The 15346-nt window shown below is 38.7% G+C and overlaps 2 protein-coding genes across 2 annotated transcripts in view; both read right to left on the bottom strand.

Annotated features, from left to right (window-relative positions):
* Positions 1 to 15346, bottom strand: part of LOC148909685 (phosphatidylinositol 4,5-bisphosphate 5-phosphatase A-like) — a 67148-nt gene that overhangs the window by 12396 nt on the left and 39406 nt on the right. The gene's annotated exons all lie outside the window — the stretch shown is intronic.
* LOC116305211 (N-acetylglucosamine transporter UNC93A) lies at positions 470 to 8783 on the bottom strand. Its single transcript, XM_031715069.2, has 6 exons — positions 8345 to 8783; positions 7680 to 7871; positions 6875 to 7070; positions 6303 to 6465; positions 5550 to 5817; positions 470 to 4802 (listed from the first exon to the last, which is right to left on the bottom strand). Exons 1-6 carry the CDS (start codon positions 8781 to 8783, stop codon positions 4507 to 4509), a joined length of 1554 nt encoding a protein of 517 aa, XP_031570929.1. The 3' UTR covers positions 470 to 4506.

The raw sequence follows: 15346 nt of genomic DNA, 5'->3' as shown, positions 1-15346 counted from the left end.
ATAATATCAATGGCAAAAGTATCAAAAATGTGAGAGAAATTTCATTAATCAGTCGTTACAAACATCTCTTTGTAGATATTTGATTTTATGGGTTTCCTGTGTTGAAAATGACACAGGCTACCCAAGTATGTTATATCTCCATATCCCGATGTGTCCCAGAATGCAACATAAGTGTCAAGCGCCACCAAGACACCATAAACAATTGTATCAAGTAATGAAGCTGAGAAGTCGAAAGATACCATTTAAACAAGGTGATAAAGTGCACGATATAAAGACAAGTGGTGCTTCATTTATTATCCTTTGCAGCCATCTGTTTCGGTCACAGTTGCGAGGTAAGAGTGCGTCTATTGCTTATACAGATAGTAGTAGATAACTTGATGTAGATTCGGAAGAGCCTTGGTATGAGATGGGAGAATCATACTTTGTACCTGGTCACCCAATATCTATATAAACATAACAACCACAACAATCCCTTTATTGTGCGTTTATTGTTATTATCATTAATACCATGGTCTCTACTTACCATTTTACACACAAATACTATAAAGATTCTTAGATATTCTTGAACTTTTTATTCATTTTTTTGCGTTTTTCTTGTTCACATTCACATGTCACACTTGTTTTGCTGCTGTGTTTTTAAAGGCAGAACAAATCATTCAAACAAACATATTGAATTGGCATTGCAGTGCATTGTGGGGCTGTTTGAGGGAACATTTCCAAGATGGCGTCTACATTTGGTCCCTAAAACAGTACCACAATGCACTGCAATGACAACTTGACTCTGTTTTCCCCTTCATATTTCTTTCCCGGCCAGAATGTCTACACAGCAAACTTATGAAACATGATGAAAAGGTTGTGTTTTGATTTGTATTCTTTTGTTGTCACCCGTTGAAATTGACTCTAGACGCAAAAAAAATTAACGTATATATTCTGAGAATCAATTGCTGTGCGCAACTAGTCATACAGCTGTATACTAAATATAATTTTACCATGAATCACTAGAGTGCATGCACTAAACCAGTGAATAATATTTAGTACTAATTAGTAGTAATTCATGCAGAATCCTTTGTTTTGTATTGCTTGATTATCACTATTTAGTACCAAAAAATTAGTATTTGTTTCATGGGTTTAGTGCGAGCACTCTAGATTGATTTTATTTTAAGTCATTAAAATAGAGTTATTATATTATAAGTATAGTGTATTTAAACACCGGCAGATGCAAGAGTATGGTTTCCCACTAGAGTCACTACATTCCCTATTTATTATTATTCTTTGCTAGAGTGCAAACAATTAATCCGTGAAACACTATTTACTAAATAGTACAAAATAGTGCTAATTAAACAATAGAAAACAATGGAATTAATGCATGAAATTGTGCTATTTAGTATTACTAAAGTTTCACGGTTATATTGTTTGCACTCTATCAAACACCCCGAAAACTCTACTGCATCCAGCCAATAGATCTCTTACTTCAGTGCTTCAAGAAGCATGAGGCGAAACGACCAGTTGTAACAGAGAAGAACTGAAGCAAGAGAGCAATCTTGAAAACATATATATAAAACAAAATATAATGAATGGAATTGGTGGCTATGAATTACCATTTTAGATAAATTAATACCTATTTCACATGATTATATAATTTCTTAACTTATTTGTAGTACTTAAATATTGCAAGTAAAAAAAAACTTGCTTTAGGACTTGACATCTAATCATGAGGAGTAAATGATGTCTCAGCCTATTGCATAAACTCCACTCAACTATGCTCTACAACCATTCACATCAATCCACACTCCACGCAGATATCAAGTCATTTGTCCTATGATCTAATCATGCAATGCCCTTAAACGTAAAGAAAACTCAACCACCATCCATGTAAACCCACACAAATGATTCATTTTCACCCCTGTTAACATATGTATTCGTTTGGTGAACCTCAATAGGTATTTTTGAACCTCAACAATACAAGTGTCGTAGTGTATTGTTGTGGTTTAATTTATTCAGGAACGAGACTAAAACTTAGTCATTTTCGTGTCCTAAAATGCAATCCTACAATTGCATACAGGAAGATGTCACTGTTCGTTTAACGAACAGACAAACTAAAGTGTTTAACAACGCAATATCTGTTCTAGCTATTGCTAGTCGACTAATAGTATAGGATCATTGATCGTCGTCATCAACATCGCTATTAACAAAAGCAATTCATTGTAATTTTAACAATTTTGTCAACAAACTCATTTCCATTACAACATAATACTTATCAGCAATATTATCCATAGAAGCAGTAGCAACATACCTATAGTTTATTAGTATATTATTAGAAACACTAGCTGCTGCTGCATCGGCTGCAACTCTCATCAGCAACAATAGCATTATCAACAACATCAGTCATAATCATAAGCTAGTATTATCATCATCATCATCAGCAACATCATCAACGACCGGCATCATGCTGCAACATCTTCAGTATCATCATTGGTGTCATAATCATAAGCTAGTATTATCATCATCAGCAACATCATCAACGACAGGCATCATGCTGCAACATCTTCAGTATCATCATTGGTGTCATAATCATAAGCTAGTATTATCATCAGCAGCAGCAGCAACATCATCAACGACCAGCATCATGCTGCAACATCTTCAGTATCATCATTGGTGTCATAATCATAAGCTAGTATTATCATCATCATCAGCAGCAGCAACATCATCAACGACCGGCATCATGCTGCAACATCTTCAGTATCATCATTGGTGTCATAATCATAAGCTAGTATTATCATCATCATCATCAGCAGCAACATCATCAACGACCGGCATCATGCTGCAACATCTTCAGTATCATCATTGGTGTCATAATCATAAGCTAGTATTATCATCATCATCAGCAGCAGCAACATCATCAACGACCGGCATCGTGCTGCAACATCTTCAGCTTGATAAAGCTTTGAAAACATGACAACGCTTGACGTCATTTAAGCTAACGTCGAAACGTCGGCATATTCCTTAATCGCTAAATTAAATATTTAATTAATTCTTTATGTCATTATTTTTATCATCATCGTCAGTATGTAATAAGTATAAGCAGCATCATCATCATCATCATTACATTCATGCAACTAGTAGACTGCTTCACAGAAACCCGCCGCTCCTCATAATAAGACATTAGAGCCGGACGTTTAGCATCAGGTTTACCGCTAACCGCTAGAGATCAGGCCCAGAAACACGCCCGCAAACACGGAGGAAACTTGAAACACTCCGCATCAATGAAATTCAATTTGGCGACTCTTCTAGCAACAACTTCGTTATGACGCCTTGCTAAATGTCGAAAGTTTGAAGGAAAACGCCTGACATCGAACTGCAGTTTGGGGTTTGCGGTACCTAGCAAGAACGTCGTGCTAAAGGTGTCTAATAATAAGACACTGATAAGACCCTGAAACATGGGCTATGAAGCAGCCTATTCTCTACTTTCACATCCCCATAATGCCTTGCGTCTTTGGGGGTAACCAATCAAAAATTTTCCCAAATTGAAAGGTTTCTTAATTGAATTTATACTATACCTGCTTTTATCTGTACAATACTGATTATCAGTTTATTCCAAGTTATTTTTGCGTGTACAGATCATCAAGAGTTTTGGTCTTACAGAAAATGTATTGACTTACAAAAAGATGTTTAAAATCTACCTTAAATGTCTTCAAGCTTCTATCTTTTTCTGGTTTTTACCTCTTCATTTTATTTTTGGATACCAAACAAGGTATTGTCAACATTGTCTGATGAGTCTTCAGCAAAATAAGCGGGTTTTTACCCTCTGGTTACCCCCCAGACGCAAAGTATTATGGGGATGTGAAAGTAGAGAATGCATGTAACTAGCTAACTAGTCCATGATTGTTGTCATCGTTAGCATTATTATTTTTAATTGATCTTATATTATTAGTGTTTCTTGGTTATACACATTTGCAAAGTACGCAATTTCCATCAAGGAAATTTAGTCAAAACCTTAGAATCTATAGGATAAATACTGAGTTCTAAGACTTTTATAATTAATTATTATTTTATATGCTTTGTATAAAGTCATTTGCATTAACTTACTTTTTACTATTTTTACATTTTGAGTATTAATGTGTAAATTCTACAATAGTGCGAAAAATAATGAAAATTTCCCGATTAACGGTTACGATTAAGATTTTCCCGATTACGGTATTTTTTACTGTATATACATGTTATTTTTATGATTTTCTCCACCCCTCAATCTCCATCCCTATCGATTGAATATCTACTGTATTGACTACCTGTATATCACATTTGTTGGTGACATCGGAAGAGGTCCTCCCAGATCGAATTGGAACTTGTCCGGTCAAGAGAGATTTTGATCAAAAGATTATTTCAAAAAACTTCGTAACTACTGACATGGATGGATGAACCATAAAATCCGAGTTTTACTACAAGAGATATTTATATTGTTTGCTTTGCTTCACTAGCCTTAAAAAAAGTATAGGAACTAGCCTCAGCTCAAGCCTTTTTTGACAGTTGGTCTTCACCTTCCAAAGCAGCATTCGTCTGTGCCATTTCTGTTCCAGGCCCCGGAGAGATATCAAGAGAATTCTTCTCCTTTCGATAGTGAATGATCTCAGAAGCAAAGTATCCCATCATGCCTTGGAGAAGGACGGTCAACAGGATGTACAGCTTCACGCTGATGCCCAGATAGTTGCCGTATGCAAAGGCAACAACGAAACCAAGAGATTCCCAAAGACGGTAGTTGGAGAAAGCAGGTTCTTGGTTGTCAGGGAAATAGCAGCCATAGAGAGCTATAAATGAACAGAGTTACATCATCAGTGTTCAGATCGATCTTAGGCCACATTTCCATGAAGAGGGGCTACCCTAGCTAGGTTTATGTACTTATTGACTGAGTGGGAGGGCCGTACGGGAAAATATTTGGCTCGAGGTGATGCCGTACGGACCGAGCGCAGCGAGGTCCGTACAAATGACCGAGAGCCAAATATTTTCCCGTACGGCCCGACCTAACTCAGGCAATAAGCATTTTATCATATGACCCTCACGAAAAAATCAATAAAAAAATAAAAGAAAGAAAGAAATAGTAAATAAAAGCTAAAAAAGAGAAAGCGCGCGGATTCGAGCAGGGCCGGACGGGTTTTTCCGGCCCGCTTACGTCAACCCGTCCGGCCCCCATCACGTGACTTTTTCCAATGGTTTTATTAGAGCGCGCGAGCAGGGCCGTACGGGTCATATGATAATAGCTCTTTTGTTTTGGATGTCCCTTGGGAAAGAAAACAAAAGACTCGTCCCAGGGTCACTCTATCATACTGTAAACATTTAACCCAGTGTAAGTAAATTGGAAGGACGACCATTAGCACCCTAACATAGCATAGCAATCGTGCTCAACTCGATATGCATGTACGTAAATTTACAGATGGAAATATTCGTTGTTGGTCTGCATGCAAGATGGCATCTTACAACCAGCATTCTAACGTACCATGGTACTTTGCAGCCAGCACCAACGCAACTATATTGTACAGAGAAGTACAAATACATACCGTTGATCTGGGTCTGCCAGATGGCATCGCAGAAGCCTTGCAAGGCTGCAAGTACGTAGAAAACCCAAACGTAATCACGGCTCGGCATCCAAACCAACATCGTGACGATTGCTGTTAGATGTACAAAGAATCCTGCCAAAAATATCGGGAATCTACCAGTGTACTGAGTGAGTTTACCAAGGATGAAAGAAAATGCAGCATCTGTTACGCCAAAGCAGATCATGACCAATCCCACACGGTGAATTCCGATGGAACATGTAACAAATGCCTGCAACAACAACAAAAAAAAAGACGTGAAAAAATTAATCAAAAATCATTTATCAACGTGTTGTAATTGCTTTGGCTTCCCATGCTGAAGTTCTGCACACTTCGAATTATTCGTGGGCTTGCTGCGATATTGCGATAAGGTGTGGAGTAGTGTGGTGTGGAGTAGTGTGGTGTGGAGTAGTGTGGTGTGGAGTAGTGTGGTGTGGAGTAGTGTGGTGTGGTGTAGTGTGGCATGGTGTAGTGTAGTGTGGTACGGCGTAACGTGGCATAGCATAGTGTAGAGTTGTGTTATGTGGTATAGAGATGTGTGACGTAGCATGGTGTAGAGTGGTTTAGTGTGGTGTGGTGAGGTGTTGCGTGGCATAGTGTGGTGTGGCACGATGTGGTGCGCATGGCATGGCATAGCATGGTGTGGAATGGCATGGCATAGCATGGTGTGGTGTGGTTAGATGTGGAGTGATATTTTGCTGTATGTTTTAAACTTACCGCCGTGAAGTCCCCAAAAACAAAAGCCTGTTCAAGCCCACTGTAAATTGTCAGTGGAACAATCAGCTTCATCCTGTGATCTTGCCACACGTGTTTCATGGTAGCAATCAGTAACTTCATTCCAGACACCTCATCTTTCTTTCTGCTCATGCTGCCAGTAAGTCTAAATGGCAACAATACATGTAGTCATGTATTAGTAATAAAAACGATCACGCCAATACGATCGTTGCTTAACGAGTACCAATGAAAATCACTGGCATAGACTTTAACTGTCCGGCACTCGCAAGCGTTGGGATAAATATAGATCTTTGTTTGGGTGCGCAATTATGGGAAAAGACTGCAGAGAAAAAGGTTCTGCTCTGTGCAGTTCTGGAGCAAAGGTCTATTGGTTTCCAGACCTGTTAAGATTGGTCAAAACAAACAATAGTTTTCATTGTTGACTCGTTCTACTGTTTTGTTTATATCGTTTCTCGTTCTATTGTATTCATCCAATTGGGTTAGATATTGTTAGAGCTGCGACCTTGCGTTGGTTTTAGGTGCATGGTATGCATAAGGAATAATTATAAGCTCACCTCTTCAAGAAAATCATGATAAAAACCACAGCAAAAGCTCCAATAGCCACATAGATACTCAACATAGTAATGACGAGTTTTTGTGGTGGTTTGTATGAAGCGTGAGTAGAATTGGTTTTGTTGACAGGGTCTTTTGGCATCGTGAAAAACTTTGCTCCGCACACTTCTGCAGCATTGGGCCGGAATGCGTCCTCGCCTGTAAAACATTAAATAAAAATATGTCCATTATTTAGTAGCTGGAGAGGGGAATTAGAAATAAAAGTTCGCCAAAGCGCATAGATAATCTTGGAACCTATACCATTTATTTGATAATCGCGCCAATAGAAAACAGTACGCATCAGTGTACCGTCACATCGAACAGCAATTTTTCGCGCAGTGGATTTAATGGTGAATGTTATTAATTCCTCGTACCGTAACGGTGTCATACTAATGCAGTTTTCGTATGACTGTGAAAAGCTCGCGGCGCGAACACGCCCAAGGCATACGCCAGACCAATCACGTTGCACGAGAATTTACTCTCCTTCCAATCGAATGTCCAAAACACGGCGCGGACACGGTCAAGGTCACGGCACTACCAGAGCAAACACATCGCAAGAAAACTCGCCAATCAAAATTCTAGAGAGTATTGCGGCAAGGCACGCATACGGCACCGACTTTATGCGAAAAGTAATACGAAATCTGCTCTATTAAGGATGTACCTAACCTCTTGCCAGTTAGTGGGTCTTGCTCGACCTCTGACGGGCATTACCAAACACCTAAAGCTTTTTTATTTTTGTTTATTATTATTATTTTAATTGCATTTTACCTTCTCCAGTTTTCAGTACCATTGACGAAATGAGGTTGCCCCAAATCTGGCCACTCTGGAATATCAAGAAGAAAATCCCAAAAAACCTGGTGACGACAGCTTCTTGTGTTTCTTTGTTCAATTCACAGTATCGTATTGCTGATGTGGTTAGATACGCACACTTTGACGACCACAAGGGAGCTGCTGATAGGCCTGCAAGAAAATATCTGAAGGTAAAATACAACTGCAAAAGGAAATTCACCGGTTTGGTTTGTTGGTTCGTTGTAAGAACACGAGGCGTAGCCGAGTACTTCTCTTGCTTCTTGAGTGCTCTACAGCTCCCATCGTGTTTATATCACAGTATATAGACAAAAGCAGCCGTTTTATATCGCTTTTATAAAATATTTTTGAACGATTTTGGGCTAGCGTGTCTCTGTCCTCTGATATAAACATGGTAGCCAGCCAATAAGCGCGCATGTTTTATCTCAAATATTTTATAATGCAGAATAAAACACGATTCCCCGCACATGTTGGAAATAATCCTGGGTACCCAACCTGCTGCAACGTGTAATGGATAGCGCACTTTGGTGATGATGAAGCAAATTAAAATACTGGTGCGTGAATGATGGAGGGTATCACAAAGCAAAAACGAAATAGTAAGTCAAATGTATAATAATATGACTTACCAACCAAGAAAGAGGCCGGTATCAGTGTCCACCACTGAACGTAGTAATTTGCCACAGTATACAACACATAGCTTATCATGGACACGACTAAAGCCCATTTACATCCCAAACGACCAATCAAGTAGGGTGGCACGAACATGCAAGAGACGATTAACGATGCGTAAATGACTGACAGGGAGGCCAAGCCACGCCCCTCGTCCACATTCAAACTACTCTGCAGATTTTGCAGGGACTGGAAAGCGGTGAAAAGAAACAGGAAGCCCATGCTGATGGTGAGAACGTTCTTTAGGATGGCAATTTTTTCTCGACGTTTCTGAGCAGGTGTCATCATGCTGACGTCGAGTGTTTTAGCGTTCTGGCTATCGATTACTGTTGGCTTGGTGTTTTCTGGTAAAGCGAAACCATTTTCTATTTTACCGTTCTCGACTCTGTGCTCCATCTTGTTCGAGATCAAGAAACTTTGGAAAAAAAAGCACGAAAAGATTAGTATTCAAGTGAACTTTTGTGCACTGATTGAGGCAGCTATACATACTTCATCTTAGGTCGTATATCGAAGGAAGGCAGAGCGCGGGATTCCTAGGGTGCAGCAGCAAGTCCTAGGGGAGGAAGGAACGCTTTGTTTAGGTTAGTGAGCTGTAGTGACCCATTCCAGGAAAATCCTGGATAAAAAATCCTGCCTTATTTATTTAATGATAATATAGTAACATTTATTTATTTATAAGAAAAACATCTTTAAATTTTATCTAACCCTGAAACAACCGCAGTCTGGGCTGGTCAAAGTCAGGGCATGGTTAACTCGTACATGGAATCTCGAAACAACATCTTAGCTGACCGTGACAGCCAACTCAAGGCTCTAGTAAACTTGACGCAACGCGTTGCGAGAAAAGTTTCACGTGGTTGTCAAAACTTTTATCGCGACAGAAGTTTCGGTTGCACGAGTAGATATGTCGCGATAACAAATCCTACGACCGAGAAGCGAGAGAACCAATTTTAAAACCCCCTTCGAATACAACGACGGTGCGGATGTTAATTCATGTAGTATTGATGCCGGGTCATGCCAGAGTAGTTCACTCGTAGTTTAATATTGCAATGACTTTAATAGTTACACTGGAGTGATTTTCCTCAGACCGTAAAATATTTCGTAGACTAATTGCGTGGTGTCACTTGACGTCATTCCCTTTCTATTGTAGAATGTTTATCAAATCGCAAGTTTTCAATAGAATTCTTTCTGGCTGACAGCACATGGTGGTCAGTGTTTGAACACCACTTGAAGGAGATGAGATTCATTTGTGTCTACTTTTGTGTCTAGATTTCAATCACCTGATAAATGTCTTTGAATCTCATTGTCTGCTCCAAATGGTGGTCAAACACCGACTACGATGCTGTCAAACAGAAAGAATTCTGTCAAAAACTTGTGATTCAGCTGGTGAACATTCCAAACAAGACAGGAAATGACGTCAAATGAAATAGAAGCTGTAGGGAAAATCATTTTATAATGTACATAATAGGCCGTTAATAAGAAAATTTATTTTCCATAAATTCGATGAACAAAACAGGATGCAGCATCTGTTGCGGATTTTATAGCTAAAAATTGAAAAATTAAGGAATAGACCCCTTCACGGTTCCCTGCGCCATCTTGAAAGGTAGCCGGGCCTTTGCAACGAAGCGAGACGAACGGTGAGCTTGCAATGATAGGGACCTATGAATAATTGTCCAAGGTGTTTAAAAAGGTCTCTGTCATTGCAAGCTCAACTTTCGTCTTGCTTCGATGCAAAGGCACGGCTACCTTTCAAGATGGCGCAGGGTACTGTGAAGGGGACTATTAAGACTTTAAGGTGTTTAGCAACAACTGCTGATATTCTGAGTATTTGGTGTGTTTAAGCCCGTTGCTCATCAGGATCATTTTGAATATTTTTATACGATATCTAAAAACTCCTTGACTCAAAAATCTAAAATATTTATAACTTTCCAAGTTCAACGGAACTCGTTTTCCTTTCTAAAAAATAATTTCCTTAAGTCGTAAAAAAACATTTTGAGAGAAAAAAAAGGAGAGAAAAAAGTATTAGACGTTTTGACAATAAGAATGACGACATTCTCTCATTTCTCAATAGAAAAACAAATGTCAACAACTTTGCTGATGGCATATTTAGTAGGTTAAAGCTCTAAAGTTTGCAAATCACAGGTTCAATATTGCACAGTATTTAATTTGAATAAGAATGGACGTTGGCTGCCTGCCAGAAAACTTGACATGACATCTTGTCTTTGAACATCAACGATGTAGCTAATAACTAGTTAATTTGTATTCAAAATTATAGAAGTTTTGGCCTCTGTTTTTCTCTTCTCTTCTATTCTGTTCTGTTCTCTTCTTTTATGACTATTTTTGGAATGTTTCCCAATATGTAAAGAGCCAGTCATTCTTATCAAACGATGTGCAGCGTGACGCCAAGCTTGAAGTGAAGCGAGCAACCTTATTCTCAATCTCTAATTTACTTTAATTTTCTTCACTTCACTCTGTTTTTTTAAGCATCTTCAATTAAAACAAGTTAAGTACAAGATGGTTTTACTTGTAAGTGTATAGCAAGCGAGATAGACTTTATTAACTCTAAGCTCCGCTAATTATTTCCAGTACCTTCCAAAGGCGAGATTAATACTAAGTACAAATAACCTTGAGGGATATAACGGCGACAACATCCACGACCGGAACTCGGAGATCAGTGTTCATAAATAAAAGACATATATAAAAGATACATGGGAAAAAAATTGTCGTTGAAGGCACAGACTAAGAAGACTAAGACTTCAAATAAAATACTAAGTATAAAAAACTCTATCCATGGTTACAAACGTCTCTCTGGGATTATTTCTACATCGAAGAGAATTTTTTAATATATGGCCAAATGATGACGTCATTGTACGAAAGGTCAAATTTTTCCCATTACACACCGCCCGACCTCAAAATTTAAAACCAAATTTTAAAAATAAATCGTGTTTGATTTCTTTGATATTATGTTTTGTAGAACTTACGATCCGCGGATGTTTTTTTTGGCCATTTCCCCGCTGTGTAGATCATACTAATGAACGAAAAAGGAAATACAAATCTGAAAAGACTGTTGACTTTACACGCGCTCCAAACCTATCATCATACCTCCGCAAAAAGGCCTATTCAATTCTCAGACATGTCTGCAAATAAAACCTGGTGCTTGTCAGTCAAACTGATGGGAAATCGCTTAACTAGCCGCGTGGAATTCCAATGAGGATAAATGCGTAGCCCTAGAGCACTGTGACTGGATGAAGCAAGGGGGCGTCCACGGGGGCGGTCGATCGGTTCGCCCGGAGAATGTAAACACACAAAGAGAAGCTTATTTCTTTCTAATTAAATTGTAAACCTTTTTACACTTTAAGGGAATGGGTTTTAAAGACCAGTGTTTTGTGGTGATATGAGGATTACTTAATTATACTTATTCTGTTGAGTAGAATTAGTTTGAAAATATTGACATTATTTAGAGTAAAAACAGGAGGTTTTCTTCGCTTGGTCGTATGGTTTTCAGGAGGACACTATTTTAATATACGCAGAAAAAATGGAACAATAAGTCGTCTTTGCTTCGTTTTTTTTCGTTGTCTGTCGCATAGAAATCATTTCTAAACCCTTTTTCGTACGATTCAGACTTTTCCATCGCCGAGGGAAGCGAATACCGAGAACAACCACGTCGACAATCGCTCCGACCTTGGCAACAAAATGTTCTCTTTTTTGTCATCGATATCCCGAGTGATCTTTGTTCTCCCGCTGTTCTGTTACAGCAAACTGACTCTCAAAGGAAAACAAAATACGAAACTTATCTTTCTACGAGGTAGAACGGCATGCTACAGAGAGCAAGGGGCCTTCAGGGACGAGCCACGAATCACTAAATACTTACTTCATGCACTCGTAAAACTAACACACCGACTTATTGCCCAACGCGACAAAACAAGAGATCCACTAAATAATTTGCCCCCTGTGTTCATTTTGTGATCATCGTCGATTGGTTAGCGACTCTTGCACTAGAAAGAAGTCCCACTTAGCTTTGCAACTGGCAACTCAATGCAATGGAAAAGATACCATTCTAGCGGTGAATGGTTCAATGACCTCACCAAGAAGCGCAGATGTAGAGTATAGCTACGCGAACAAAACCAGATACCAAATTTTCAACGTACGAATCACGAAGAATCTTTTCTAGTCATTTTCGGGCTGAAATTCGAAAGTTCGAAAGTTCAGCGATAACTTTTAAAAATGTTGTTTTACGTTTTTTACATTTATACTATCATTTTAATTTGTTTAAAATAAGAATCTTTTCATCCGTAAAATGCCATTTCTAAACAAAAGTAAAACTCAAAACGAAAAAGCAATATCTCTTTTTAAAGATGTTGAACCAATCTTAAGTTGGAGCACCAAACAGCACGCAACAGCGACAAAGCTTCTACTGTACTTTCGCGCTTTAAGTTTGTGGTGAAGCCTAGAGATCGCGTGGCGAAATCTCGATCGAAGGTTTCGTACATCATTGGTAGAGCAAACAAAATACGTATCTGTACTACATTAATATACCTAGTGGTGGCTCTTACAAACTTGACTAGAAAGAAAACTTACCTTGATGGTTTAGCCAAGTGAAAACAAGTTAGGGTAATCTATTGGACAAGAACGCTGGATATATAGTGGTTGTAGAAATGACCGGGCGCACTTAGCGTCGATGAAAGGAGATACTGAATGGCTTCGCTTCTATAGAGACAGCGGTAAATCCATTGAAGCAGCTCAGTACACGTGATTGACATATTGAAGGAGACCGGTCACGACAGTTTGTGTTGGGAAGAAATGGATGTGTGGAACTGTAAACCTTGGTTGAATTTTACTTGCTAACTTTTTTTCTTCAGTTTTCTGTTCTGTTCTGTTCTGTTCTGTTCTGTTCTGTTCTGTTCTGTTCTGTTCTGTTCTGTTCTGTTCTGTTCTGTTCTGTTCTGTTCTGTTCTGTTCTGTTCTGTTCTGTTCTGTTCTGTTATTTCTTGTTCTCTTTTCTCTCCTGTATGTTCTTTTCTCTTCTCTTCTCTTCTCTTCTTTTTGTTCCTTCCCTTCTTGATATACATATTTTTTTCCTTTTCTCTTTCTTAATCACCTGTTTCTAATATCCATACTCAGTCAAATATTAACTGAACAAAAACAGGCTGTCAAGCAAAAAAGATATTTACTTTTATACTATAATCTTTTGCAGGTGTCATATTCAACCAATTTGAAGTAAACTAACACTAATCATTTGTTTCCATTTCCTGACGAAGCAGTTGTATATTACAGTCATTTGTGGTCAGCGGAGGGCTGCTTCAATTTTACTTTAATTTTAATTCAGTTTCCCCGCTAAAATCATAGGTACGTTCATAATATACGACTCTCCATTACTATTTTCTTAAAATTCCTAATAATTTTGAGTTCGAAAAAAATTTCAACACAATTTAAAAAAATTTATTTTGTTAATCTTAATTTTCCGCCACGGACTTTTCTCAAATGATTGTAATCAAACGTTTTTTTAGATTTTCACGATTGCCCATTCAAGGAAGACGGTCGCATTGGTTCGATGTTTATCTGCTGGAATTAAATATTGAACTAAAATAGACTAGATTTTCTTCCACTATCGATTGCATTTTTCTATAATTCTGTGGATGATTTTCAATTGGTTTAGATTTCTTTTTGATATGAAATCGGCTCGTATTGATAGATGAAAAACCTGTTCCGTTCTGCATCATTGTCGTCCCATTTGAAATCCTTCGTTTTAAGTATGTCACTGTACACTGGTTTTTTTTTTTTTTTTTTTTTTTTTTTTTTTTTTTTTGTACAATGAATTGCAGCTCGAGTCAACGCGGTGAGTTAAACGGGAGCCAAAACCAACATGTTTTTGTCTAAAATAGAAGACGAGGTGGAGGAGAAGGGGTTTGGAAGCTAAGGGATGTGCCATTAGATAATTGAAGGGGGGGGGGGGGGAAGTGGCAGGAATTTATGTTGCACGATTATCTATTTATTCATTGTTTTGCGCTTTTTTTTTTCTTTTGCCGTAGGTGCTTGCTCGATAATATTTTTGGGGTTTACTCACCCCCCCCTCCCCCCCTCAATTATCTAACGGTTCCCGTCCTTAAGGCCAAGAGGTATCCTGGGGTAGTCTATCCTGTGAGTTTGGAGAGTGTTTTTCATGCTGCAATACAAACATAAAAAGTTTCAAGAAATACTTAATGACGTTCGGACTCCGAAGAGTAGTTGCTGACTGATATATGACTTTCGACCTCGAACGCTTCGTTTCAGCTCGATCCAGCGCTGTAGCTTCAAACACAACGAGTATCGTGCTGATTGAGCGAAAGGGTCGACAGTGTCAGCAGCAAATTACGCAAGTATTAAGATACAAGTTCGGCTAACTAATCTTCTTGGTTGATGGAAGGCAATGTCAATTGGCTTAACATGTCTACAGGGCGCACAGGAACTAAATTAGACATTACACCGTTTGTTGTGTTAAAACAGCCGATACACGCTGGCAATGCAATCTCAAATGATTTCCGTTGCTTGCCCCCAGCGTGAGAGACAATTTCAGCGTAGTATCGGTCGCTTAACAAGTCCTATCAGATCAAACTGGATGTCCCTACAAGCCGAACATGACATGCAGCAATTGAAATGACATACGTACCATTTCAACCTTTGTCTTGAGAATAAGATTCTTTGTTTGTAGTTGTATCCATATTCAATGTGTCTTCTCATTATGCGCAACTGTTGAAGCAAATGAAAAGAATGTACTCTAGGGAATGACACGTGGAATGACAATGGGTAAACTATAACAACAAGGTAAAAGTGATCTCTTAGGGTCAATAGACCTATCCCGAATTCGCTTGATCTGGTCATGAACCCTGGTTTCAAGTCGAGGTTGAACTTGATGCAAAATACAACGCCAATCACCCCCCTTTGTTAAGACGACACACTAAGTGGCGACGGGCACAAATCGTGAC

Source organism: Actinia tenebrosa, unplaced genomic scaffold (genome assembly GCF_029948245.1).
Source record: "Actinia tenebrosa isolate PJP-AT-01 unplaced genomic scaffold, QUT_ActTen_1.0 PGA_scaffold1__47_contigs__length_23844297, whole genome shotgun sequence".
Taxonomy (NCBI): domain Eukaryota; kingdom Metazoa; phylum Cnidaria; class Anthozoa; order Actiniaria; family Actiniidae; genus Actinia; species Actinia tenebrosa.
Note: the sequence above shows the minus strand (reverse complement) of the source record. Positions and strands in the feature narration are given on the sequence as shown.

Excerpts from the sequence above, each read along its gene's own strand:
- LOC116305211 (XM_031715069.2), bottom strand. The coding sequence starts at position 8,783 with ATGGAGCACAGAGTCGAGAACGGTAAAATAGAAAATGGTTTCGCTTTA. Across the intron at positions 7,071-7,679 it reads GGTACTGAAAACTGGAGAAG|GCGAGGACGCATTCCGGCCC; the intron begins GTAAAATGCAAT and ends AATGTTTTACAG. Across the intron at positions 5,818-6,302 it reads TTTTTGGGGACTTCACGGCG|GCATTTGTTACATGTTCCAT; the intron begins GTAAGTTTAAAA and ends TTGTTGTTGCAG.